Source organism: Eulemur rufifrons, chromosome 16 (assembly GCF_041146395.1).
Source record: "Eulemur rufifrons isolate Redbay chromosome 16, OSU_ERuf_1, whole genome shotgun sequence".
NCBI lineage: Eukaryota > Metazoa > Chordata > Mammalia > Primates > Lemuridae > Eulemur > Eulemur rufifrons.
Window position 1 is genome coordinate 89,562,335 of NC_090998.1, and position 26,297 is coordinate 89,588,631.

General features: G+C 37.5%; 2 protein-coding genes across 4 annotated transcripts in view; both read right to left on the bottom strand.

The window, feature by feature from the left end:
* The window catches only part of SLC25A17 (solute carrier family 25 member 17), a 28,905-nt gene extending 17,536 nt beyond the window's left edge, over positions 1-11,369 (bottom strand). The window contains exons 1-4 of one of the 2 annotated variants that reach the window (XM_069489897.1): positions 11,222-11,369; positions 6,183-6,243; positions 4,130-4,196; positions 1,429-1,580 (exon numbers count right to left, since the gene is read on the bottom strand). In XM_069489897.1, coding sequence (XP_069345998.1) covers positions 1,429-1,580; positions 4,130-4,196; positions 6,183-6,243; positions 11,222-11,275 — 334 coding nt within the window. In that variant the 5' untranslated portion in view covers positions 11,276-11,369. The remainder of the gene's footprint in view (positions 1-1,428; positions 1,581-4,129; positions 4,197-6,182; positions 6,244-11,221) is intronic. The other variant, XM_069489898.1, reaches the window with a different exon arrangement.
* Positions 11,370-15,509: 4,140 nt separating this feature from the next.
* The window catches only part of ST13 (ST13 Hsp70 interacting protein), a 28,527-nt gene continuing 17,739 nt past the window's right edge, over positions 15,510-26,297 (bottom strand). The window contains exons 6-12 of one of the 2 annotated variants that reach the window (XM_069491361.1): positions 25,987-26,071; positions 25,742-25,852; positions 23,253-23,355; positions 21,792-21,908; positions 20,522-20,570; positions 18,210-18,343; positions 15,510-17,759 (exon numbers count right to left, since the gene is read on the bottom strand). In XM_069491361.1, coding sequence (XP_069347462.1) covers positions 17,631-17,759; positions 18,210-18,343; positions 20,522-20,570; positions 21,792-21,908; positions 23,253-23,355; positions 25,742-25,852; positions 25,987-26,071 — 728 coding nt within the window. In that variant the 3' untranslated portion in view covers positions 15,510-17,630. The remainder of the gene's footprint in view (positions 17,760-18,209; positions 18,344-20,521; positions 20,571-21,791; positions 21,909-23,252; positions 23,356-25,741; positions 25,853-25,986; positions 26,072-26,297) is intronic. The other variant, XM_069491363.1, reaches the window with a different exon arrangement.

Sequence of the window (26,297 nt, forward strand, 5' to 3'; positions counted from 1 at the left end):
ACAATAACTAAATATTTACAATTCCAGGTTAACGGCTCCTGAGAGCTTCTAAAGTCTTAGATGACAAGAATCTAAAGACCTCTGAAACCTGGCTCCTACTTACCTTAACATGATCCTACATTTTCTCAATTTCCTACCATTTCCTCTATGGAGAAACTGTCCTCTATTCACCTACAATGCTACCGATCCTGCCAACGTTCAGTTCAAGAGTCACTGCTTTCTACAAGTAGATATGTCCCAGCCAAAAGTGATCTCTCTTCCTCCTATGAACCCCTAAGGCATTAACAAGTCTTATGATACTATGCTATGCTGTGCACTAAAATATCTGCTACATTTGACTAAATGCTTTCACACTCGGGGTGGACTTCATGGATGTGTGACCTGTGTCACTCTTGGTTTAATGTTCTATCTTGAAATGCTTAATAACTTTTGAGCAAGGGGTCCTGTGTTTTCATTTTGCACTGCGTTCTGCAAATTGCATAGCTAGTCCTGTCCATGTTAAATATCTCATGTGAACCTCAGTCAAAAAAAAAAAAAAATCATCGTAAGTAAGAGAGGAAGACACTGTAATTCTCATTTTTTTAAAAAAGAGATAACTTCTATAAATTCAGAGTATGGGCTACTAAACAGGGATAACTGATCTTCCTCTCTGGATTGAAAAGACAAAAATAAGCCAAGTCAGTTCAGAAAAAAAGCCCTGCATATATTCTGTTCATGGGATTATAAATGTTAGGAATGTTATAGAAAGCAGTATGGAGGTTCCCAAAAAAACTCATAGAAATACATATGATGCAACGATCCTATTTCTGGGTACCTATACAAAGGAACTGAAAGTGGGCTCTCAAAGAGATATTTGCACATCCATTTTCATAGCAGCCCTATTTACAACAGCCAAGAGGTGGAGGCAACCTAAGTGTACATTAACAGACGAATGGATAAACACAATGTGATATACACATACAATGGAATATTATTCAGCCATAAAAAAGGAAATCATGTCTGTCATGGGCTACAGCATGGATGAAACTTGAGGATATTATACTAAGTGAAATAATCAAGCCACAAAAAACCAAATATGATTCCACTTATATGATTATCTAAAATAGTCAAATTCTTAGAAACGGAGAAATATAAAGTAGATGGTGGTTACCAGGGGCTGGGGAGAGGGAAAAGGGGAGCTTGCTTAATGACCACAGAGTCAGCTTTGGAAGATGAAAAAGCTCTGGAGATTTGTTTCACAACAATGTGAACATACTTAACATTACTGAGCTCACACTTAAAATGGTTAGGATGGTAAATTTTATGTGTTTTTTACCACAATAAAAACAACCCCCAACCAAGTCAGAAAACTGATTATATTCTTTGTAGCATTACTTTGTGCTAAAATAATCTCATATAAAACATTTCATACCCAGAAAACCTTGTTACCTGCAACAAATCCAACTACCAGATCTTTTCCAGTAGTAGAACGTTGACCTTTAACCCAGATTGCTTTGAGGCTATTAAAAGTGTAGAAATAGACAAAATTGGAGCAGCAAAGACTCGAAATGACTGGAAACCACCCTCGATATGGTGCCAGGCTAGGGGAAAAACACAAAAAGCAAAAGGTTATGGACAAAAGCCTTTTGAAATTGGTAGGTAAGTCCTAGGAAAGGCTGATCATCACTCAGTCTCAAAGTTCTCTCCTACATTACTACAAAGGACTCCAAATTGTATACACACTTTACCTTCTGAAAAATGACCAAATCAAGAAATCTTTTCTAGCACTAATGATATCAAAGAAACAACACAAAGTCTGACTGAGTTACTAATTCCTCCCTCAGTTTCCTTTAGTAACGTCAGTATATAATACTGAAGATAATTTCCCTATGGCTGTTAGTTAATATAGCACCATTCACATTTTATTACAGAGCAAGAACATTTAAAATAAGCAATTATAGAAAATAAGTGCAAAAAAAAAAAAGATATAATTGGGGCACAGAAACCAGATTGAAGGGAAGAGGCTATTACTGGCCAAACTTGGGACAATTTGAACACCAAAATATAATAATTAATGACAGTAATCAATTGTAAGCCACCAAAAAAGTAGAAATTTCTGAGTCTATACCAGTATGAACTAAAATCTTAAGCCCTTCAGCTGACTGAATGGATTTCCCTCTTGGCCAAGGGGACCCCAGAAAAACCTTAAAACTAAATTGCTGGCCATGAGGAGAAGGAAGGTCAGAAATACCTCCTCATGCCCCCTCACTTTTGGAGTTACTCTTTGTAATAATAAGATATGAAATCATTAACAGGCCTAAGGCCATGCAAAACAAAGCTTAAACTACACCTGCAGGCCATTGATTTACTTAATAGATCACTTGGGTTTCAGTATGTGTCTAGGGACTTGTTTCTGATTAACAGACAGCCTCATTTTAAATCAAAACATTCCAAGGCTTTAGACAAAGCTTTATTTCTTTAACCAATTACAAATATCTTTAAACCCACCTATAACCTGTAACCCCAACCCTCTTCTAGATGTCCTGCATTTTCGGGCCAAACCAATGTATGCATTCCACGTATTGACTTATGATCTTATGTGTAATTCCTGTCTCCATGAGTGAATAAAACCAAACTGTAACCCAGCTACTGTGGGTATATTTTCTCAGGACCTCTTCAGGCTCTGTGCTCCAGGCTGGTCACATACATTCAGTTCAGAATAAACCTCTTTAAATTATTTTACAGAGTTTGGGTTTTTTTCCTTTAATACCAGTCATAAATAGACAAATATTAATAAATGATGGAGAAGGTGAGGCTCCTTCTTACAGTAGAATGCTAAGACTGGCAAATGTGGAGGTAATGCTGGAGTTGGAAAATCATGATTTTGCAACTTCATGGCAAATTTAGGGGAGAAATTTTTGATAAGGAGCAGGATATTTGTACTGTCTTAAGGAATCTCCTCATAGACTGTTTATAGTTGCAAAGGAAAAAAAAATTATTCAGTAGCTAAATCAAATCTAAGAAATCATACTTAACCAATGAAGAACGGGTAGACAATATGTGACTCAAGATGTGATACCCTGAGAAGGACACAATATCACCTGTGCATTATTTTAGGCAAGAATGCATAACCTCAATCTAATCATGAAGAAACACGAAGCAAACTTAAAATGAGAAACATTCTATTTTAAAAAAAGGGTGGGGGGGGAGAGACTGTATTCTTTAAAAGTGTCAATGTCATGGGGATAAAAGTCTTTGATGTATGTAACTTATTCTCAAATAATTCTGAAAAAATTTGTGTGATGTGGGTATGTGTGTAATAAGGAGAGAACGGGATGGAAGAGAGCATGAGCACAAACAGTAAAACAAAGAGAAAAAACATTAACAAGAGATGTATCTGGGTAAAGCACATGCTGGTGTTCTTTGCACTAATTTTAGTTTTGCAAATTATGTGAATTTGAAATTATTTCCAAAAAAAAAAAAAAAAAAAAGTAGTACATAATCTTTCTGAATGCATTTGATAGGAATGAACTAAACCCCCTATTGTCTTCTTGGATTTACTATACATAATACAAAGCATTGGTTTCACGGAAGATTCCATGATCAAGAATCAAATGGCTGGCCGGGCGCGATGGCTCACGCCTGTAATCCTAGCACTCTGGGAGGCCGAGGCGGGTGGATCGCTCAAGGACAGCAGTTCGAGACCATCCTGAGCAAGAGCGAGATCTCGTCTCTACTAAAAAAAAAAAAAATAGAAAGAAATGATCTGGCCAACTAAACTATATATAGAAAAAAAAAAAATTAGCCGGGCATGGTGGCGCATGCCTGTAGTCCCAGCTACCCGGGAGGCTGAGGTGGTAGGATCACTTAAGCCCAAGAGTTTGAGGTTGCTGTGAGCTAGACTGATGCCACGGCACTCTGAGACTCTGTCTCACAAAAAAAAAAAAAAAAAAAGAATCAAATGGCTAACTATTAATACAGATCTTTAAGGAATTGAAAACAATTATGTACTTTAAGTCAGGCAGTTAAAAATTCACAACATTATAAAGCTACGAGAATGGATAGAAAGTGAGTGTATATGTACTGGGAACACATGAACTCCCTAACAAATTACTACGTTTAACTCAAGATGAAATGACATGGTACTCACAGGCCTTCTTCTTTAATGATCTCCAGAAGCACCATGTGTGTAGTTTTGGACTTTCTTTTCTCATCAACTACAAGACAAAACAGTATATATTTAAATCCTTTGAGAATTATCTTCAACACTAGCAAGTTCCACCGAAATGCCATTTCCCTCACCCAAGCCATCTCTCATCCAATTGTTTGAGCTCCCTGGTTTGCCTCATAACTTAATGATCCCCTGTGTGACCATGTGCTAAATTCTCAAATGTACATTCCTGGAATTTCATCTGTTATTCATGAACCAAAAAGCATTTTAATTCAATTTCTAATTTCCAAAGTAAAAAACCTGACAGGAGAAATTTATTCCTTATATTTCATAAAGCTCTCTTGTTTTTTTCAAAGTTATATATATATATTCTCATTTTAATATCCTATAGAGAGGAAATAAATTACAATCTTCCTTTTACAGAAGAGGCTACAGACACAAAAGCTGTGAAGCAAAGCCAGGATTAACATTCAAGTTTCTTAATAAGTTTTAGCCTTGAGTTGTGTCTCCTAATCTAAAAAATAAAAGATATTAAAAGGACGAGAACTACTCTGCTTTTTCTGGCATTCTCACTGAAAACAAAACTTACCTCAATTAACTTCAAATTTTCTACTCACACTTGAAAAATAATTTGAGAACATAAAAATGTGGAAATTAACCTATTTCCTAAGAATAAAATTGGTACTAGTATGGCTTGTGGGATGGCAAATTAGTAAATCCCTATAGAAGGCATTCTTGCAATAACTATTAACATTATAAACACATTTACCCCTTGGTCTAGTAATCCCATTTCTGAGAATTTATTCCATGGAATTTACAGAAACAACATGGCATTTGAACAAATCTATTCTAATAACAAAAGAGTAGAAACAACCCAAGAATCTACAGTAGGGGAAAGGTAAACAGATTATGGTGCATCCACATCACAGAACACTCTAAAGCTATAAGGTAAGATGAAGAAACAACCAATGTGCTGATTTGGAAGGCATCCAAAACATACTTCAAGTGAAAAACGCAAGATACAGGCTGGGTGCGGTGACACGTGCCTATAATCCCAGCTACTCAACTACAGGGGAGATTGACAGGGGAGGATCACTTGAGGCCAGGATTTTGAGGCTACCCTGGGTAACACAGTGAGACCCTGTCTCAAAAACAAACAAACAAACAAACGCAAGGTACAGATCAGTGTGTAGAGTTTGTTTTTTGTGTAAGAAAGGGATAAAATTTTAAAATATACATTTTTATTTGCTTGTTATTCTATAAAGAAAGTCTGTAGGGCTATTCAAGAAATTAGCAAAGGTGTTACATGCAGTGAAGAGGAAAGGGGGATAGGGCAGACCACAGTGAGTGTTTTCACTGTACTTTATACCTTTTTATATATTTTCTTTTTTGAATCATATCAAATTATTTCCTATCCAAAACCTCTAAAATTGACCAAAAATAGCAGGCATGAAGGGTTTAGCCTTCATGCTTTGAATTAGTATTCATCACTGATTTCACTCATCTCTTCATGTAAGTACTGGCATAGGTTTGTAATTTCAAGTTGAAAAAAAATTTAGAAAAAAAAACAAGCAAGAATTACAGTGAGTTGCAGAATCCTACAAAGCTAAAGAGGCAGATTAGGACTACATGCCTAGATTAGCAATGACGGTAGGTATTTGGCTCCACTATATTTCCTATTCTTCTTCTTTTCAGAAAATCTGCCTCCCTCAAAATACTCTCTACTTTGTGCCTCTAAAAAGTCATATAGCTTATTACAAAGGATTGTAATGATTCAAAATTATTAATGCAAGCCCACTCAGGTTCTTGCAGATTAGAATATGGCTAAGGTTGTAACTCATCCATGAATGACTCTCTGCTAATCAGGAAACAGCAATGATGACCAGTATTTAAAGTCAGTGAAAACAGACCACAGTAGATCTCCAAAGAAACAGAGCATCTTTATATTAATTGAGAACTTACTAGAGAAAATGTTTTGCTCTCTGATGCCAAATGACCAGGAATATGATTACCACAAAAGATAACTACTCACCCTGAAGTCGAAGTCTAGCTGTATCCAAGGGAAAAAATACTGTCATTGCTGTCACACTTCCCTGAAAAGTTAGAAAAAGGCTTTAGCCACTGCAGTATCACAAACATAATGAGCCACAACTTTTAAATAAACAAAGTTCATTATCAACAATGGGTCAAATAAGATTTTCACTGAACAAATACATACAACATTTTAATCTGGGGATTAAAATATTATATGCTTAAACATAAATATTTAATTTGCCAGAAGAGAAATTTCTCTCTCTCTCTCTCATATTGAAAAAGAAAATACAGTAGGTCCCTGCAAATGACAAACTTAGGGGTTTGAAGCCTAGGACACGTGGAAGATAGCAGATAAATGGATTTTTAATCGTTTACAGGTCAGTTGTTATTACCATATTCACTCTCTGATAATCCCCTAACCCCAAATAGCCAGTAATTAAACAGATCTGTACTTCTATTCTCTGTGCTTAATCATATATTCACCACAAAGTAAAAGGACATGTAAGAATCATATTGTTCTTTAAATTAGCATTTTGCTTGCTTGTGTTTTAAATAAAATAGGAATAATCTCTTTGCTAAAAATTCTTTAAATTCATCCGAGGTAAGACAAATTATCAGGGAAAAAAATCCAACCAGTCTTTCCATTCATAAGACCTTATATAAAAACCACAAACATTTATTTAGGGATTAAATTGTATGCCTGAAACTTCCTGTTCAGTTTATGTTCTCAACCCAGATGTGGACCCACTGGTGTATACTCTCAGGTATAAAATCAAGTTCTAGGTTGCTGATCTAATAATGGTTGTAACATACAGTATTTTAATCATGATAACAATTGGAAACTAGACCAACTTTAAAGGTAAGTATGAAAATTTGCTAGGCCTCTGATCTATTTAAATAGGTCAGCTTGCCTTGACAAGAGAGAACACTGTAATATTGGTATTGTTCAAAACTCAGATTAAATCTTACCTCTCCCTACCCATCAGATTACAATTGGTTGTCTAGAATAGCACTTGTTTATGTCTCTCTTATAGCATTTATATTACAGTGAAAATCACAGTGAACTCTAATTCTTCTGCTAATTTGTGAGAATACTCATTTCATACCTTTGCACATCCTAGATCAGATGTGGGGAACATGTGGCCTTCTAGGTCCTTAAGTGCAGCCTTTTGACTGAATCCAAAGTTTACAGAACAAATCCTTTTATTTTTATTAATACATTTTTCTTCATTTTTTATATTTTTATTTTATTTTTTAAAATAGATGTATTTAATATAACAAAGAATAAAATAAGTTTCAATGAAATAATCCTCCCAGATCGACCAGCACAATTAGAACATTAGTAAGGACTAAAGGCTAAATTGACAGCTGCTATGTTCATGATTTAGTTCTAACTACCCCCGCCTGATTGGCGCCACTACTGCACAAGGCTGGTTGGTGAGAGTTTATGGGGGTTGAGTTCACCAGTCTGTTACCAACTTTTGACAACAGTGTGCTGTGCTTCTGTTTGAAGTGGAATTTGTGAACAGTTGCACAGCTCCACAGCATTTTTAAATTCTGTCTGCTTAAGAGCCCATCATGTCAAAGATCAAGAGAATGCTGAAGGAAGAAAACAGATTTTTTAATGAGGACTGGGAATTGCGATATTATCTTGTTTCTGCTGAAGATAAGACGATTTGCTTGCTTTGTGATACTGCAATATCAACATTAAAGAAATTCAATGCTCATCAGCATTACAACACTCATAAGGTCTCTAGTATCATCGCTAAGCTTTGGTTGAACATTATGCTTAGGAGATTTAATTAAACATCAGCCATCACCATGATACCATACCATTAAAAGCAATGTTATTTTTCTTATCAATGGTAGTTACAGTTTTGTAGTGAAATTTTTCCTTTGGTATCAACTAGAAGACCGTTGGGCCCACATTGTGTGGTTTAACCTTAATAAAGAGGTTTGCAAAAAGAGTTTAAAAACCAATCTTCAGTGTGAAAATTCAAAAGAATAACAAAACACAAAGCAACTTCTCACTCAGATATGTGCTAGGAACTTTCCTGAGAGGAAGCAAGAGAAAAAAGTTATTCTTACAAAAGTCTACGTATCAGATAAGCTAACATACCTTATGGGAGGAAAAAAAAATAGCAAATTCAGGGGGCACAATTTCAAGTGGAACTTTTCAATTTTTATTTTATTTTTTTTAGAGACAGGGACTGACTTGAACTCCTGGGCTCAGGTGCGCACTTCATGTGGAACTTTAACAAAAGAAAAATGGGCAACAAGAAGAGAAAAAAAATAGAAATATCTTTGTAGATTAAATAGAAATATATCACCTCTACTCCCAGTTACTCTCCATAGCGGGGCTCAGAAAACTATGGCCTTCTGCTTCAAGTTCTCCCCCAAAAAAGTAGAAAAAAAGAGAAAAAATAATTTTAAAATAAAATTAAATTTAAAAAAAGAAAGAAAACTATGGCCCATGGGCCAAATCCAATCCAGGAGCTATTTTTCTAAATAGGGTTTCATTGGCACACAGTTTTGCCCATTCAATTACTTATTGTCTATGGCTGCTTTCACACTACTGTGGCAGTGCTAAGTAGCTGTGACAGAGACTGTACACAAAGCCTAAAATATTTTCCATCTGCTCCCTTACAAAAAAAGTTTGTCAACCCCTATTTTATTTCTTTTATAGCACTTAACGGTATCTAAAACTATTTTATTTTTTGTTTAGTCATTTACTGCCTGACTACCCCACTGGAATGCACATTTCATGAATAAAAAGACCTTGTTCTTTCCTATATTCCTAGCCCCTAAAACAGTACATGGCACAAAATGCACTTTAAAAGTGTTAAATGAATAGAATTTATTGAGAGAAGAAAAAGAAAATGAACATTTCCCATCTTCCCATTCCCTCTTAGAAGCACTCCAACTATTCACCCCACCACCCCACCCAAACTGGTCTTTCAATTAAACACTGCATTTATCAACATGATAATTCTCAGTCCTTGCCTGGTAATTCTCAGTCCTCACCTTACCTGATCCATGAGCAGCATTTGACCCAGTTGGTCTACATCCTTCTCCTCAAACATTTTCTCCCTGTGGCTTGCAGAACACCACTCTCTTAGTTTTCTTCCTACTGTACTGGTCCTTCTTTGCCTCCTTTTTTTTTTTTTTTTTTTTTTTGAGACAGAGTCTCACTCTGTTGCCCGGGCTAGAGTGAGTGCCGTGGCGTCAGTCTAGCTCACAGCAACCTCAAACTCCTGGGCTTAAGCGATCCTACTGCCTCAGCCTCCCGAGTAGCTGGGACTACAGGCATGCGCCACCATGCCCGGCTAATTTTTTGTATATATATATATTTTAGTTGTCCATATAATTTCTTTCTATTTTTAGTAGAGACGGGGTCTCACTCTTGCTCAGGCTGGTCTCGAACTCCTGACCTCGAGCGATCCACCCGCCTCGGCCTCCCAGAGTGCTAGGATTACAGGCGTGAGCCACCGCGCCCGGCCCTTCTTTGCCTCCTTTATTGGTGTGATCTTATTTCTCCAATCTCTTACTGTTAGCCTGTTCCAAGGCTCACTCATTGAGACTTTTCTCTCAGTTCACGCTCACTTCTTTGGTGACCTCATTTAGTCTCATGACTACTCCCAGGCATTTCAAACTTCAGTCCAAAACTAAAGCCAAATTCATCTTCTCCCCCAAACCTACTCCTTCACAGCCTTTGCCATCTCAGTAAATGGGAACACCATTCCTCCAGCTGCTCAAGTCAAAAACTCTTGGAGTTAACCAGCCCCAATCTTATAAATATATTCCAGGTTAATGATCACTTCTCACCACCACCACCGCTACCACCCTGGTTCAAGCCACCACCATCTCTTGCCTGACAATTAATGTGTCCCTTACACTCTACTCTCAACAGAGCAGCCAGGGTGATCGTATTTAAAATGTAAATCAGCAAGTCCAACAGCCAGCTCCCTTTCCCACTCAGAGTTAAAGTCTCACACAATTTGGTCCTCTGAAACTTATCTGCCTCTTTGTTCCCTCCATTCCAGGAACACAGGCCTCCATGCCCATCTTAACATAAGTCAAGTGAGCATCCATCTCAGCGCCTTTACACGGACTGCAAGGCTCTTCTAGTTGAACCAAATGAACCCGGTCTCTTGAATTAAGCACCTTAATGAAATATTGTGTCACCTAATTCTCAAAACAACTCTATGAGGGAGGTATTATTTCCCCCACCTTACAGATTAGGAAAGTGAGGTTTACAGGCCACCTAGCTAACAAACCATGGAGTTGGGATTCAACCCAGATTGGTCTACACAGAACATGAACAAAACAAGAGAGGATTCAGTGATGTTCCTGTGAAGTCACAGTGATCCCAACAGCTACAGGTGCGTTTTGACAGCTAGTGAAGGATATGAGAAAGGGCAGTAGGAGATTAAGAGAAGAACCAGAGAGGAGTTACCCAAGCCGAGCGGAAAGTTTCAAGGAGAAGGATGTATAGAACCAAATGCATACCTCACAGTAAATCACACCTGTGGTAGACAGCAACCCTGATCTTGGTTAAAAACAAAAAAAAAAAACCTATCTTCTCCTGCCAGAGTGTGAAGATAGGCTGTAGTTAAGCATTTGATTAAGCTTCACACCTACTTTCTCCTCCGACCCAGTGAGGCAAAGTTTATATGTGCGGTGAGGGGGGGTTGGCCTTAAACTTCAGAAGGCAAAGAAAACAGCAAATTTCTCTCCCCCAGCGCTCCGTGGGCATGTGTGACCATTGCTGTCTATATTACAGACAGTCTCGAGGCGACCACAGCTCCAGGAGACAAGTCTCCAGGTGGCCAGGGCCCAGGGCCGAGTGTCGGCTCTCACCAGTAATTGTTTCAGCAACTTTCTGCCAATGGCCCATTCCTCTCTGCCCTACAGCCATGATAGAAGACCCCCGACCCACACGATCTCTCTCATAGCCATCCCGCAGCCATATTCAGGGACTGGCCCGAGAGAAACCCCGCGCCCCGCTGCGGCCCGGGCGTGAAGACCCCGCCTTACCACGGCTCCGGCCACGGCGTGGACCAAGCTTTCGTAGGACAGCACAGAAGACATTGGCACGGCTCCCCGAAGACCTAGCCACACTTCACCCGCAGATACAGCAGCCGGCGAACTAGGGAAAGCAGCTCCACAGCCCGGAGCGTGAGAGCCACAAGCTCCACCCTCTCAGGATCGCCCGCCTCCCCCAGAACAACCACTTCCGGGGCGCCCTCTGTCGCCAGTGTGAGCCGCCGCCGCGGCGGGAAAGCCGGCCTGGGAACGCCCCCGAGCGCCGATTGGTCCCCGGGCGAGCGCGGGGCCGACCCCCGGCTTCTGGGTCTAACGAAGTTCTCTCGCTTTCAGAAATTCTCATTTCAGAAATGCCCTAGTGGCCTCCTTTCCTGCTGGTGACAGCCAAAGACGGGGACTCGTGGGATTCCAATCTTCCTGTTCCTCCGCGACTTAACTCACCTTTTCTCTACTTTGAAAGCCACACTTTGGAAACAAATATTGGTTGTCGGCCGGGCGCGGTGGCTCACGCCTGTAATCCTGGCACTCTGGGAGGCCGAGGCGGGTGGATCCTTTGAGCTCAGGAGTTCGAGACCAGCCTGAGCAAGAGCGAGACCCCCATCTCTACTAAAAATAGAAAGAAAATTAGCTGGACAACTAAGAAATATATAGAAAAAAGTAGCCGGGCATGATGGTGGCGCATGCCTGTAACCCCAACTACTAGGGAGGCTGAGGCAGAACTGCTTGAGCCCAGGAGTTTGAGATTGCTGTGAGCTAAGCTGATGGCATGGCACTCTAGCCCAGGCAACAGAGTCAGACTCTGTCTCAAAAAAAAAAAAAAAAAAAAAAATTGGTTGTTGACTGGGAACATTCACCCTTCGGAAAAACCCTGGGGTGTGGTGGGGAAGAGATCTCAAATGTCAGATCAAAATGATCAGATGCAAGCGATAGCCTCCTACCAGTTGACAATTATGAATGTCACCACTTAACCTCTTTGGCTTCCTCATTTGGGGAATGACAGTGTTAATATCAACAACCCCCACTTGCTATGAAGATTACGAAAGCTAATTTATGTATATGTACTTTTTAAAATACTGAAAAAAAAAAATGTTTTCCATGTCACAAAGTGAATGACCAAACTACAAAAAACTAAAGAAACCACAATTTCTAACCTGAGAGACATGCTGTTTCACGATGTTCCTCATGGACTCCGACTCCACTTTACTGGGACACCATTGTCTCCTGTCTCTACCAAAGGTTCTGAACCAACATGTTTACTTTTATAATACCATGGGTGATGATTATTTTTTGGAGACAGGGTCTTGCTCTGTTGTCCAGGCTGGAGTGCAGTGGCATGGTCATAGCTCCCTGCAATCTCAAACTCTGGGGGGCTCAGCCTGTCCTCCTGCCTCGGCCTCCCAAGTAGCTGGACTACAGGTGCACCACACTCAGGTAATTTATTTTTTATAAACAAAGGGTCTATGTTGCCAAGCTGGTCTTGAACTCCTGGCCCAATCCTCCTGCCTCCATCTCACAAAGTACTGGGATCACAAGCATGAGCCACTACACTTGGCCCCCCAACAATTCTCAAGTACTTCCTACAATGTCAGGCTCAGTGCTTTATGCCCATTATCACAATCAATCCCTGGGAGAGAGTCCCTAACAATGTTTCACCTGGTCATGTTTTCCCAGTATTTCCAGAAGATATTTAACCACCATTGGTTAAAATCTCTTTCCACTTCAACTCTTCTTCAGAGATGGCTGCAGTGACTACAAGCTAAGTAAAAGGTGAGTTGGGGACACACTAGGTTGGTTAAATTACTGCTAGAGGTTCTGTTGTATGAATGGCTTCCAGGAATACTCCCATGACTCCAACTGCTCATGACATGGAAAATAGAACCAAAAATCAAATAAAGATGGGATTTTTGGCCCTGGAATGCAGAGACAAGTTGGCTGTAAAATTTAAGTGGAGGACTCAGTTCTCACTGGCTCCCAACCAACTGGAAGCTGTCAAAAATACACTGGATTATAATTTTGTTTTAGGGGGCACATTAGCTATCAAAAAACATTTTGATCAACTAAAAAATTAACTATACTGAAAACACTACATTGTCATACAAAGCAACCAGAATATGCAGCTAAAAATATAGAATCAATTAAACGGAAAAATCTCCGAAGTTCAGAGATTTGATTTTAAAAATTGTAATTTTTTACTTCCCTTTTCATTCTAAACAAAGACCCACTTTTATGTCTAATTTAGTACTCATAATTACATACTCTCTTCCTTAAAGAGGGTTCTCTGAATTATATAAGCTTCAAACCCCTTGACACTACATAAACAGTATTTTAAAAATTTAGGGACCTTCTGTATACACCCACACTATCAACAAAGAATTGAAGACACCTAGCTAGTACTCACCATTTCATGTATGTTGCTTTTTCACTGGACTAACTATGCTCAGGCTACTTACCTGCAACCTGAAACTGTCCTAGTAATCTGGGTGAGTATACTTGATTATGTATCAGATACCCAGATTTTCAGAGCACCACATACATGCTTATATTAATTCTATTTACCTCACTTCCTATAACTGTAATTCTAAAATGAGGATTTTACCAAATGTCAAAATTGCTCAACTTTATAGAAAACCATGAATTTATACTTCCACCAGCACTATAAAAAAGGTTTCATTGAATAATTGCTTAATTTTTAAAATTTTTGCCAACTTGATAGGCCATACTCAGTTGAAATTTGCTTTATAAAGCTTAAGAGTTATTATCCACACTTGTTGTCTATTTATTTTCCTCCCCAAACCGTATGAGCTCTGTTAATTACACTATACTTGTTGTAAATACTGGCACATATAGAACTTTTAGAATTAGTGTTCCTTTTTTTTTTTTTTTTTTTTTTTGAGACAGAGTCTCGCTCTGTTGCCCGGGCTAGAGTGAGTGCCGTGGCGTCAGCCTAGCTCACAGCAACCTCAAACTCCTGGGCTTAAGCGATCCTACTGCCTCAGCCTCCCGAGTAGCTGGGACTACAGGCATGCGCCACCATGCCCGGCTAATTTTTTCTATATATATTTTTAGTTGTCCATATAATTTCTTTCTATTTTTAGTAGAGACGGGGTCTCGCTCTTGCTCAGGCTGGTCTCGAACTCCTGACCTCGAGCGATCCACCCGCCTCGGCCTCCCAGAGTGCTAGGATTACAGGCGTGAGCCACCACGCCCAGCTAGTGTTCCTTTTTTAAATTAGCTTTTTCTTGCCCTTATTTTAGGGGTTGTCATGCACTTCAATTATGCTGTTCCTTACTGTTAGAAGAAACTTCTTGTTGGATGTACAGATCAGCACATGAAATGCGTGACAGTCCTTATTTAACCAATCCCATTCCAATGGACATTTTAGTTTTCAATTCCTTAAACAATTTTTCAAGTATCAACCTTGTACATAGATAGAGGCAGCAGAGAGTAGAGTTTAGGAGGAAAACCTCTGAAGCCACAAGCCTGGGTATTCAAAAATCCCAGCTCCACAAATAGTGTGTAATCCTGGGCAACAGTTAAGTGCTTCAGTTTCCTCTTCCATAAAATGGTAAAGTGGTGATAAGAGGATCTACCCTTAAGACCATTCTCAGAATTGGGCCAATACTTGCAAACTGATTACAACAGAGCCTAGCACAAAGTAAGTACTGCTTATCTGACATATATGCCTACTCAGGTGCATTAATTTTAGGTATTAGAGATATAGAAGTTATTTCTCCTTCACCCTATTATCAAACCAGTATTTCCTAGTAGGGCAGACCGCTAGTTGTCACCCTAAATCCTTTCTGTTTCTTCTATCATTATTTTTGTTAAGCTTATGACCATGTAACTATGGATTATCTCCCTCACAGCTAAATATGGCCTCAACACACATACACAAAATTGATCAATGAGACATAAGCAGTAAGATGTTAATTCCATATACTAGCTTCACTATCTCAGCATGTGTCTCCCAGACCCCTTTTCCTTTGTCCTCAGATTCAAAGATGAGCACCAGTGCAAGCACTGTTGGACCCAGAAATAGAAGCTACCTTCTGAGAATGGCAGAACTGCTCACTTCTGTACAGCTACCTGAAAGAAAAGTAATGTTTTACTTGGGATAATATATTTTTCAGGGGTCCTTATTAACAACACTTTAAAATCTGCAGCCTTTTAAGCCTAATAAATAACTTAAGAACATGTACTGGGGGAAAAAAAAAACAAAAAAACGGGGAGTTCCCGGGAGGTTTCCAATATCCAGTTTGAAACCGTATTTATTTTTTACGTAGCTAGAAATATCCAATAACTACATATTTTAAGCAGAAAAAAAGCTCCTGTTCCTTTTCATAACATCATTAGCACAAGAACATTTCTGGTTTAGAAGTGATGATGAGTTTCTATGAAAATTATGCATGTATTTTATATTTGTGGAACTTAATAGTCTAAAAGCACAAGACATTTTCAGAAGAGCAATTTTACTTTTACCCATTTATGGTAATATTTGCAACATTAGAATATAATTAAGTAAAGTATAGTTGAGTAAATCAAAGAATCAAGAAGAAAACTGTTCTTCTTGGGTTAACATGACACACATTGGCAATTTTGAGAAAGTAGAACACACAGTAACAAAAACAACATGCAAACTCAAATTCAAGTTTATATGGTGAGTTTTCAAAGGATTTAAAGCATACAGCTTTTTCTCATTTATATAACAGATGAATTCTGTCTGCTTGTGTACAGCAAAGGGTTAGAAACTGAATAAACTTGTTTATGATTTCAGAAATATGCTATTTTAGAAATGTACTCCATAGAATTTATTTCATTGCTCCTACCACTGATTCCTCACATAAGCAAAGTACAGGTCTCCTTCCTTGAAACTGCTTTTGGACACTAGCACTTTTTAAATGGAAAACTAGGTAGAAACATAGCAATATCAGGAACAAAGCCTCTATATTCAGTCTTTCTTAAGGTAAGAATTGGATGCATGACAGAAAATTTATCATTTTCTTTATCCTTGGAGTGGGGAGAAGGAAAGAAAGCAGAGGTGGGGTTATGGCTGCACTATTTAAGGAAGACCCAAACAGGAAGACAATGAATCTTCACAGTTGCAACTCCACAATGCGTAACTGTGGATATCTCATCTATTTTACCATTCATGCTAGATCAAAAAGTCAGGTTCCCCTCGATATATATCAGTTTTCAAATCTTATTCTCTTCAAAACACAAAGACGAATACTACAAGATAAACTCTAACTGTAATAAGTATTTCCTAAGTAGACAGCATTTCCAAACACCAAAGGGAATCTCACCCTCTAATGTCTTTTGATGTGACAAGATTTTGCCAGAGTGAAAGTCTATCACTTAAATAAGTAATCTCAAGGCCAAGTAAGAAACTACAGTTGTTACGGGTATTACCCTACAGTCACCATATGTATTACATATTAAATTAAACCCAGCATTAAATATGCTTGTATAATTATGCTGTGAGTAATAGCAGTGAGGATGCTAGTGAAAAAAGACTATCTTTAACCCAAGAAGATTAAGAGGGAAAAAGGGTAACAAGCAGAAAGAGGACAGGGAGTTGGGCATTTTTGAACAGGAAACGTAATTTTAAACATAGAAATATAAAAAGAAAATTACTTCCTTATTTCTGCTCTGTGGAAATAATATGAAACATTTATTTGATATATTGGACAAGAACAGAGCTAAGTAATCCAACTCTACTGCAGCATTACAAAAAAAAAAAAAACCATCCCTTCACCACAGTGTAAGATTTAAATGCAACCTGCACAAGGGTGCATGTTATATAAAACAGCAATACTGCTGCTGCCCTGCCAAGTACTTCCAGTCCCTACCCAGGTCCTACTGAAATACTGGTGGTCCCAATAGTTTTATTGAAATAAATCATTTTTTTAAAAAATAAAGCATTTAAAAAGACAAATTAAAATGCCTCAGTAACCGTATATCCAACTCAAACTTTATCTATTTAAATGAATTATATTTGCTCCCACCAATAAACCTTTACTCAAACTAGAGCAATAATTAATCTCCAATGTAAGTATCTTTCTTGCCCACTAATTCAAAGGAAAAAATCCAAAATGATTAGTAAGAAAAATGTAGGAATTAACATATCCTTTTAATTAGTTTTAAATATTTTTAAGGTTTAAAAAGTGTCTAGAAGATTGTAATTTCTAGCTGGAAAACATTATCTGAACAAATACCCTAATGGCAAACCACTGCAAAATGCTTCAGCTGCATTTGGGACAGAGGGGTAGGGATTATCTTCAAAGCACCCCAGCTCTCTTGATGAGAAGGTCAGAGGTACACTGGTTTGTATTATTGCGACATCCATTAGGTGATATAGGTTGCTTTTCCTTCAGCATGGGCTTTATTTGTTGGAAGGGCATCACGCTTGACCTCCAAATTTGGCTGACAATTTACTGATGAGATTCATAACCTTTGGGTTGCTCTGGTATTTTGACATATTTGCCGGGTTCTGGGCCACATCCTGGAAGGCCACCATAACTTCTGGATCCTAAAGAGAAAGGGTTTAGTTTTTTTATTAGTATTTTAAAAAAGTATCTTACTGGGTCAACAAGTTTTTTTATCCTAAATCCCATCTCTTTATTTAGACCTATAATAATTTTGTCATGGCCAAGAATAAAAACATTATTAATATGCACCTCTCAAAGGCAAGCTCAATTATGTTGTTTGAATTAGATAAAAAAACAAGACATACAATTTTGATACAAGTAAAAGGACAACCGGATATACTTGCCAACCATTACTGAGTATTATCTATAATTTTTAAAAACTTAAGGTACTCACTCTGAAAAAAGAAAATGAATGTCATATCTGCATAATTAGCATTTGGTAACTGAGATAAATAAAAAATGGCTGACAGTAACCTTCGTCTCCACACAAAATTATGAAAGAACTACTTTAATGATATAAAGTCAAATTTTGTTTTTCTTCCAAGTCCTACCTGCATGGCTGCAAGAACCTCTGGATCACTAAGAATTTCATTGAGTCCAGGCATTCCTGCCATTCCAGGCATGCCTCCTGCCATTCCAGGCATGCCTCCAGGAAAATTACCAGGCATTCCCCCAGGAAAGCCACCTACGAGAATAAATGAAAGAACTGTAGAACACCCACCATACTCCCACGTAGGATGATATACTATTTCCTTCTGCTTAAAAATAACACACACGCAAAACGTGCAGACAAACAACAAAGGTACCACTAAGCACAAGTCTGAACAGCATGAACATTCTAACCTGAGATATAATTAGGCAGCAATTGTAGCTCCTAATTTTCTCTTAAAAAATTAAGGCTATAAATAAGACTTTGCTACCTTCTGGATTCACTTTTTCCTAAAAATAAAACAGTTAAATAGTTTAATCTTACCTTAAAAACAAAGAGCCAACTAACAGTCCCTTAGAATTATAAAGTTGAAGTCAGTTATCTTGGTCATCTTTTATCTTAACTCTCCATTCTTGGATATGATTTCTGTTTCAATTTAAAGTTAATTCGGATGAGTTTAAGATTTTTGTTTTCACTATATTCACCTAGAGTACTTCTTCCTTCAGTTAAGAACTACCCAAAATGCTTGTTACAAATTATCTGTATATTTTTGATTTCCACCTCGAACAGAATCAAATTCTCTGAAAATGAAACTAGAAATCTGCATTTTTAGCAAGCATTTCCAATGATTCTTCTTTACAGAGAATAATGCTCCAGCCAAACGGATTTCGTTCTCTCAGTATATTTTGTTAGATTATGAACTGAAATTATCTACTCTTTCCTTTAGTATCGTAAATCTATTATATATATCCATCGTCAATATTCTGCAACCATAATTATAGGTGCATCCTAAAGGGAAAGACAAGTACCATTAATATATTCTACAGATCAAGGGTAAAGCCATAATGAACAAAGAAACACATAATCTTAGGGGACCTGAAAACTACTACTATGGTGACATCACTGCACTCTATCAGGGTCAAGAGAGTGAGACTCTGTCTCCAAACAAACAAACAAACAAACAAAACTTCCTTAAGAGAAAAAGGTAGTTACCATTAAACAACCAGAGGCAGCTGTTTTAAAATGATTTTTTTTTTTTTTTGAGACAGAGTCTCACTCTGTTGCCCAGGCTAGAGTGAGTGCCGTGGCGTCAGCCTAGCTCACAGCAACCTCAAACTCCTGAGCTCAAGGGATCCTCCTGTCTCAGCCTCCCGAGTAGCTGGGACTACAGGCATGCACCACCATGCCCGGCTAATTTTTTCTATATATATTTTTAGCTGTCCATATAATTTCTTTCTATTTTTAGTAGAGATGGGGTCTCGCTCTTGCTCAGGCTGGTCTCGAACTCCTGAGCTCAAACGATCCGCCCACCTCGGCCTCCCAGAGTGCTAGGATTACAGGCGTGAGCCACCGCGCCCGGCCTTAAAATGATTTTTTTACATCTTTTTTTTTTGGCCTTTATATAAATTTCACACTGTCTCAATCAGAAGTATTCAATAATTATTCTGAGTGCCTTTCCCCCTTCTCTTTTAGCTGCATATTAGTCCTCTGGTATCAAAGTTTTGCCTCACTAGCAATTTCTGATCACTTAATATTTGCAAGAAAAAGAATAAATGTTTACACTGGACTCAAAACACCATTTTTATGCCTAATAATCCCATATAGTGCTTTTATCTAGCATCCTCACAAATATCATTGTATAACAGAACAAAATTCCATTATGGCAATTTTGAAGTACTTAGATTACACCATAATAAATTCCTTTTTTTTTTTTTTTTTTTTTGGAGACAGAGTCTTGCTCTGTCACCCCAGCTAGAGTGCAGTAGTGTCATTCTAACTCATCGCAACTTCAAACTCCTGGGCTCAAGCGACCCTCCTGCTTCAGCCTCCTACACAGCTAGAACTATAGGAGCCCGCCATCATGTTTGGCTAATTTTTCTATTGTTTTTTAGAGATAGGCTCTCGCTCTTGCTCAGGCTGGTCTCAAACTCCTGACCTCAAGCAATCCTCCTGCCTCAGCCTTCCAAAGTGCTAGGATTACAGGTGTGAGCCACTGTGCCCAGCCCCACTAACATAAAATTTTTAATGAGAATGAAACTTTCTAGAGGTTAACATTCTAAGGACTCTTTAATATTCCAGGAACTAACGGTACTAAATATATTCAATATATAAATCTTGCTTTCCCTCTATAATGTGTATATATCTGAGCCCCCAAATCAGAATATATCATAATTATTTACAACATTAAGAGCTTTAATTTTCCTTTAAATATACCTGGAAAAGAGCCATACTGAGCTCCTGATTGTCGTCTGGCTTCTTCCTCCTTTAATACAAAAGAAAATAAATTATATACTAGGGGAAAAAAGTCTGCTGTCCACCCCTAACCTATTCATGCAAAATCAGGAACAAATTGTAAAATAAGCTAGTAGAGGTCTTATAAAAACAAGTTTCAAATGGTAATACTGGACTGAAAGATACACCTCACCCCTTTCTCAAAAAAATTTCCCAACTAGATTTTCAATGAACATTATTCTTGGTCATAATTTCAAGAAGTACTAATACAAAAAGTAAATTCTTATTGTTTTAAAACTCGAAAATGAAAGACATGGCTAGATTCGTAATACTGTCATAACTTTTGTTTTCCAAATACATCTTTTCCACGTTCTCCTTATGTAACTCAATAAGACAAATAGAGATCTACTGATTTGTTTTTGCATTTTTCTGTTTTTGTAAAGACAAAAATGAAAGGAAAGATATGTAACACAGCTTTATGTCCTTTCATTCAACAACGCTGGAAAGAAGTAAGTGAAAACTGATAGAACCAGTACAGAAACAAATTAGGAGAAACCTTAAGAACAGGAGCAATATTGTGGAGAAATTATGGCTAATTTTCTTTTTTCCTGTATTTTCTGTAATATGACTTTGTAACTAAAAATTTATAAAAAGCTGGAATCACTTTCTTTTTTTTTCTGCATTTTAATTTTTTAATTCTTATTATTTTTTCTTTTTCTTCCCAGCGCTTCCACGGAAATTTTTTTACTTTTTTTAAAAAAAGAGACAGGGTCTCACTATATTAACCCAGATTGGACTCCAACTCCTAGGCTCAAGGGATCCTCCTGCCTCAGCCTCCTGAGTAGTGGCAACTACAAATGCATACCACCATGCCTGGTTCGAATCAATTTTAAATAGCCATAAATTCATCACTGGGAGAACAGGAAGAGTCATAAATTTAAATCCAAACAAGCATCCTCAAAAAACCAAATACTACTGCTACCAAGTTTTAATTACTTGACCAGGAAAAACTCATGAACACAAACAAGAATGTAAGTTGGTGAAATGTTAATAAAAGCTCACTTGAAAATTTAAAGACTGAAAGTATCCCCCAACAAATTAGATACAATTAAAGAAAAGTCCTTTTAATAGTACCACCACCCTACAGAACTTCAGGCAGCATTAAATAAAGGATGCAGGAATTAGAATGGTATCCCCAAAACTCCACAATATACTCTATTTTCCTTTCATTGATTAGCTATAGAAACTTTACCCTCTGGGCTCTCTCATGCTCTTCTCGAGCCTTCTTAACCCTTTCTATTCTTTCTTTGATCTCTCGTTCTTCACGTTTTCGCTCATACTTTCTCCGATGTTCTGCAATTTTCTGGGCCTAGAAAAAAAGAGCCATAGAAAAATAAGCCTGCTTCAAAAGTTGATTAAGTTCAACACAAATAAACAGTTTTGTTAGGAGTTACTTTTCTTTGTGGAGAGAGGTTTAATTCAACACGTAGTTCTGAAAAATGAGTTAGATTTATTTACCTTACACAAAAAGACCTAAAATAAACCCAGGCTTTAAAAAGACCATTTCAAGTGCATGAGATACTGTAAATTGTAAAATAGAGGAAAGAGCCTGTGGTTTGAAGTTAGTGAGAAATGCTATAATCTCAAACACTTAACTAAGCTCAGATGACAAATAGGTTTCAAACTGCATGACAATTCTTGCCTGTTAGTTTCTACCAGCTGCATAGTGTTAAGGGTTCAGAAGTTACAGCTGAGCTCAGCAGAGTAGTATCACTAATGATGTCTGCCATGGGAAGGCAGAGACTGGAAAAACACACACCAGCTATTTGCCACAGTCTATATTTAAGTTTCTTAAGCCGTAAAATGGGTGGGGGTGGAGGGGGGACAGAAATATTTAGTCTTATCAAATTGCTATACGGATTAAGATAGAAAATACACGCAAATATGTGTACCAGGCACTAGTAAACAGTACCAAATGCTTTGGATCTATTATTTATTCACAGAATAAAATAAATTTAAAAGATTTGTATTCAACTGTTACTTCAGTTTGTTTACAACTCTTCTGAGTTAGCCCTGTTATGAGAAGAAAAAAAGAAAATAAATTGAAATCTCTGGCAACAGATAGGTTAAATTCAATAAAATTTACACTATCTCAAGACCTTTGGGAATAAACTCTTGGTAGTTTAACTTCCCACAAAGCTGAAGGATTTACCATGTAAATGCACTGAAATTATTTTAATTAATTTTAGATAAAAATTATCTTAAAATAGAATGTTCTAGCTTTTGGATTCAATATTATCATTTTAAAAAGATTGACAGGAACTTCCACAAGGCCCTCCTACTTTATAAAGTGGCTATATACATCTATAATATATAAGGACAGACCAGACTCAATCTTGGTGCATGATAATTATAGAACTATTTTTTTCCTTGTTGTAAACCTGATAACACCTTTTCCATTTCTAACTTTCTGGTTATTCCACTATATGCTTGCAAACAAAGTAACAGAGCTTGCTATAATATAGCATAAGAAATGAAAGCATGAAAAGCTAATGAAATCTTGAATTGAGCTCTCTAAACTTTTCTAAATTACAGATTATAACCTGCAAATGTTTGTTTCTTTGCATCTGTTTTTCAGGTAAATTACGGCTGCAGGGGCTAAGTACTAGAGCCATGGAGTATTACAGTGACAACTTTCTGTATTTTAACATACCCTAGGTTGAACTTCTTTCAGCATTGCACTAACATCTTCATCATAATCCAGTTTACAGGCGAGGGCAAGATCATGGGCTGCTTCTTCCCAATGGCCCAGAAGTCTGAAACAGATTTAAACTCATTTAAGGAGCCTTTGATATATATTCATCTATGTAGCATGGTGTCTTTCTTCCATATAAAAAAGGGTTGTTATAGAAGAGGTTAAGTTAAATATTAACTATAAATATTCATCAACCAATTCAATTATTATGTTTCACACTGTTAAGTCTAAAAACTTGAAAGAGTTTGAATTTCCTCTGTGGTAACTGTAAAGCTGCTCTTCTACTACAAAAAAATCTCTAAAACCTTAAAACAAATAAAAAAAACTCCACCAAAAATCCTTTCTTAATTTAGAATATCATGAAATTATATAAAGAGTATGTAGAATTATAACTTTTAACTCATAAAAAATAGGATTAATATGGTGCATATTTAGCATGCTACATTCTATGTAAGACAGAAGGAAAAATACATGTGTGCACACTTTACCTAAAAACAATAATGGATAAATGAGAAACTAAAGTTTGGTGGGGTAGGTGAGAATGGGTAGAAGAGACAGCAATGGAAATGGAGTTCTCTGAATATACCTTTTAACTCAGTTTTGACACTTCAAACATAAATGTTCTACATACTCTAAAAGTAAAATAAAATCTGAAAAGATAGAAATAAAGCTACCCCTAAACCTCAATATAAACAGAAATAAGAGGCTGTGCATCATACTGACAACATACACTACACAGAAAAACCAATTCAAGTAACTTTTAAAACAGTTATTTGGCTGGGTGTGGTAGTGCAAGCCTGTAATTCCAGCACGTAAGGAGGCCAGAGTGGGAGGATCGCTTCAGGCCAGGAGTTCGAGAACAGACTGGGCAATGCAGGGAGACACTGTCTCTACAAAAAACAAAAAGTAAAAAAATTAGCCATGTGCAGTGGCACATGCCTGCAGTCCTGGCTACTCGGGAGGCTAAGGTGGAAGGATGCTTGAGTGCTGGAAGTTCCAGGCTGCAGTGAGCTACAATCATGCCGCTATACTCCAGTCAGGGAGACAGAAAGAGACCCTGTCTCATGAAAAACAAACAACCCAGTTATTTTGACTGTGTGTGTGTATATTTTATTTATTTATTTTTTGAGATGGGGTCTCACTCTGTCACCTGGGCTAGAGTACAGTGGCATCATAGCTCACTGCAACCTCCAACTCCTGGGCTCAAGGAATCCTCCTGCTTCAGCCTCTCGAGCAGCTGGGACTATAGGCATGCGCCAAAACACCTGGCTAATTTTTCTATTTTTAGTAGAGATGGGGTCTCACTCTTGCTCAGGCTGGTCATTTTTTGTTTTGAAGGTATTGTAATTCTGAAACAATTTTACATATATCATAGGATTATACAAGTAAATATATTAGGCACAAAAATTTTGAATGTAGGATACAAGTATCAAAAATACAACATCACAAGGGAAAACAATGTTAAACTTTAATTGAAAATACCAGTATAAACTCAATTTTAAGAGCTTTTCCATAAAATCATCATTTAAGAAATCTTTTGTTCTAGCTCTGCCCATTGAAGCAACAGTTCATACTAGAAGGAACATAAAGACCCCTAGTACCCAAAGCTTAGCTTCCACAAAATCAATCATGATTTCCTTGAGAAATGGCTTACTCCAAGTCTGAGACAAGCACTGTACAAGATGAGCTTGTGCTATCTCATACCAGAGGCAAAGAAATATTCAAGACTAATGGGATTCCAAAACAATCACCAGCAATGCATGTGCTTTTCCTATACACATAGCATTAATAAATTTTATTTCAATTTTTTACCCTTAACTTTGACATGTATCTTCATAGAAATCACTAGAGCTACTTTGAGTCATCTAATACAGCCACCCCATGCAGATCCATCTTCTATCTCCATCAACACTTGAGGTATAGCACCTTTTCAATCCATGTAACTAAAATGTGAGTGTTACTGGTCATTTCATCCCCAAAACACAAATACTCTTGTGTACCATTAAGTTTTGCCACCAGGAATGATTACTAATCTGGGTTAAATTCACCTCTTTATTTTCCCCTTTTCCAGATTTTTCAGGTAACCCAGCAGTGACTGAAGTAGTTTCAGGCTGGTGTATTCCCTTTTATATATATAAATGTAGTTCAATGTTAAGTTATAAAGAGTCTAAAAATAAGAGAAAACCTGTATGAACACTGACATAAGGTCATTCTCTCTTTTCTTGGAATTTTAAGGAAAAAAATCCTTACATTTGCCTCTATGTGGTCAAAAATTAACAAGTTTTCTTTCAATGAAAGAAGCAAATAGAATTATTTTCTTATTTACTCCCTACTGAATTCTCTCAATTCTTCATACTAAGTGCAGATTACTTTGGAAATTAAGCCCGTAGGCAATTCTGTTTTTTTAAAAAAAAGAGTTCTGAAAATAATTAAGTTACATTATTTACCTGTGTGCTTTCCCTCTCCATTTGTAAGGCTGAGCTGAATCAGGATTTATTTCAATGGCTCTATCACAATCTCGGATGGCAGCATTTGGCTTCTGTAATTTGATGAAAACACTAAAAAATAAGTGTGAAATTAAAAAGTATTAATTTCAGACAATAAAAACTTTGGGATAACCATAGAAGCAATTCTATTTAAGCGAACGAGCAGAAATTATTGACCCGGGGATGCTTTTCTGTTGAGTTCTCACCTGGCTCTCTTGGCATACAAAATGGCCAACCGAGGATTCAGTTTGATGGCATCTGTGAACAAGTCAATGGCTTTCTGTAGTTCACCTAAAGTAAAACAAAAGTTACTGAGAAATATTCAGAAGACAAAAATACAGAGGTACTGGGTACAGTGCCTTATACCTGTAAGCCCAGCACTTTGGGAGGCCAAGGCAGGAGGATTTGAGAGTCAGGAGTTGGAGACCAGCCTGGGCAACACAGTGAAACCCTATCTCTATTAAAAATAAAAAAAGTTAGCTGGGTATGATGGCGTCTGTATTCCTAGCTAGGAGGA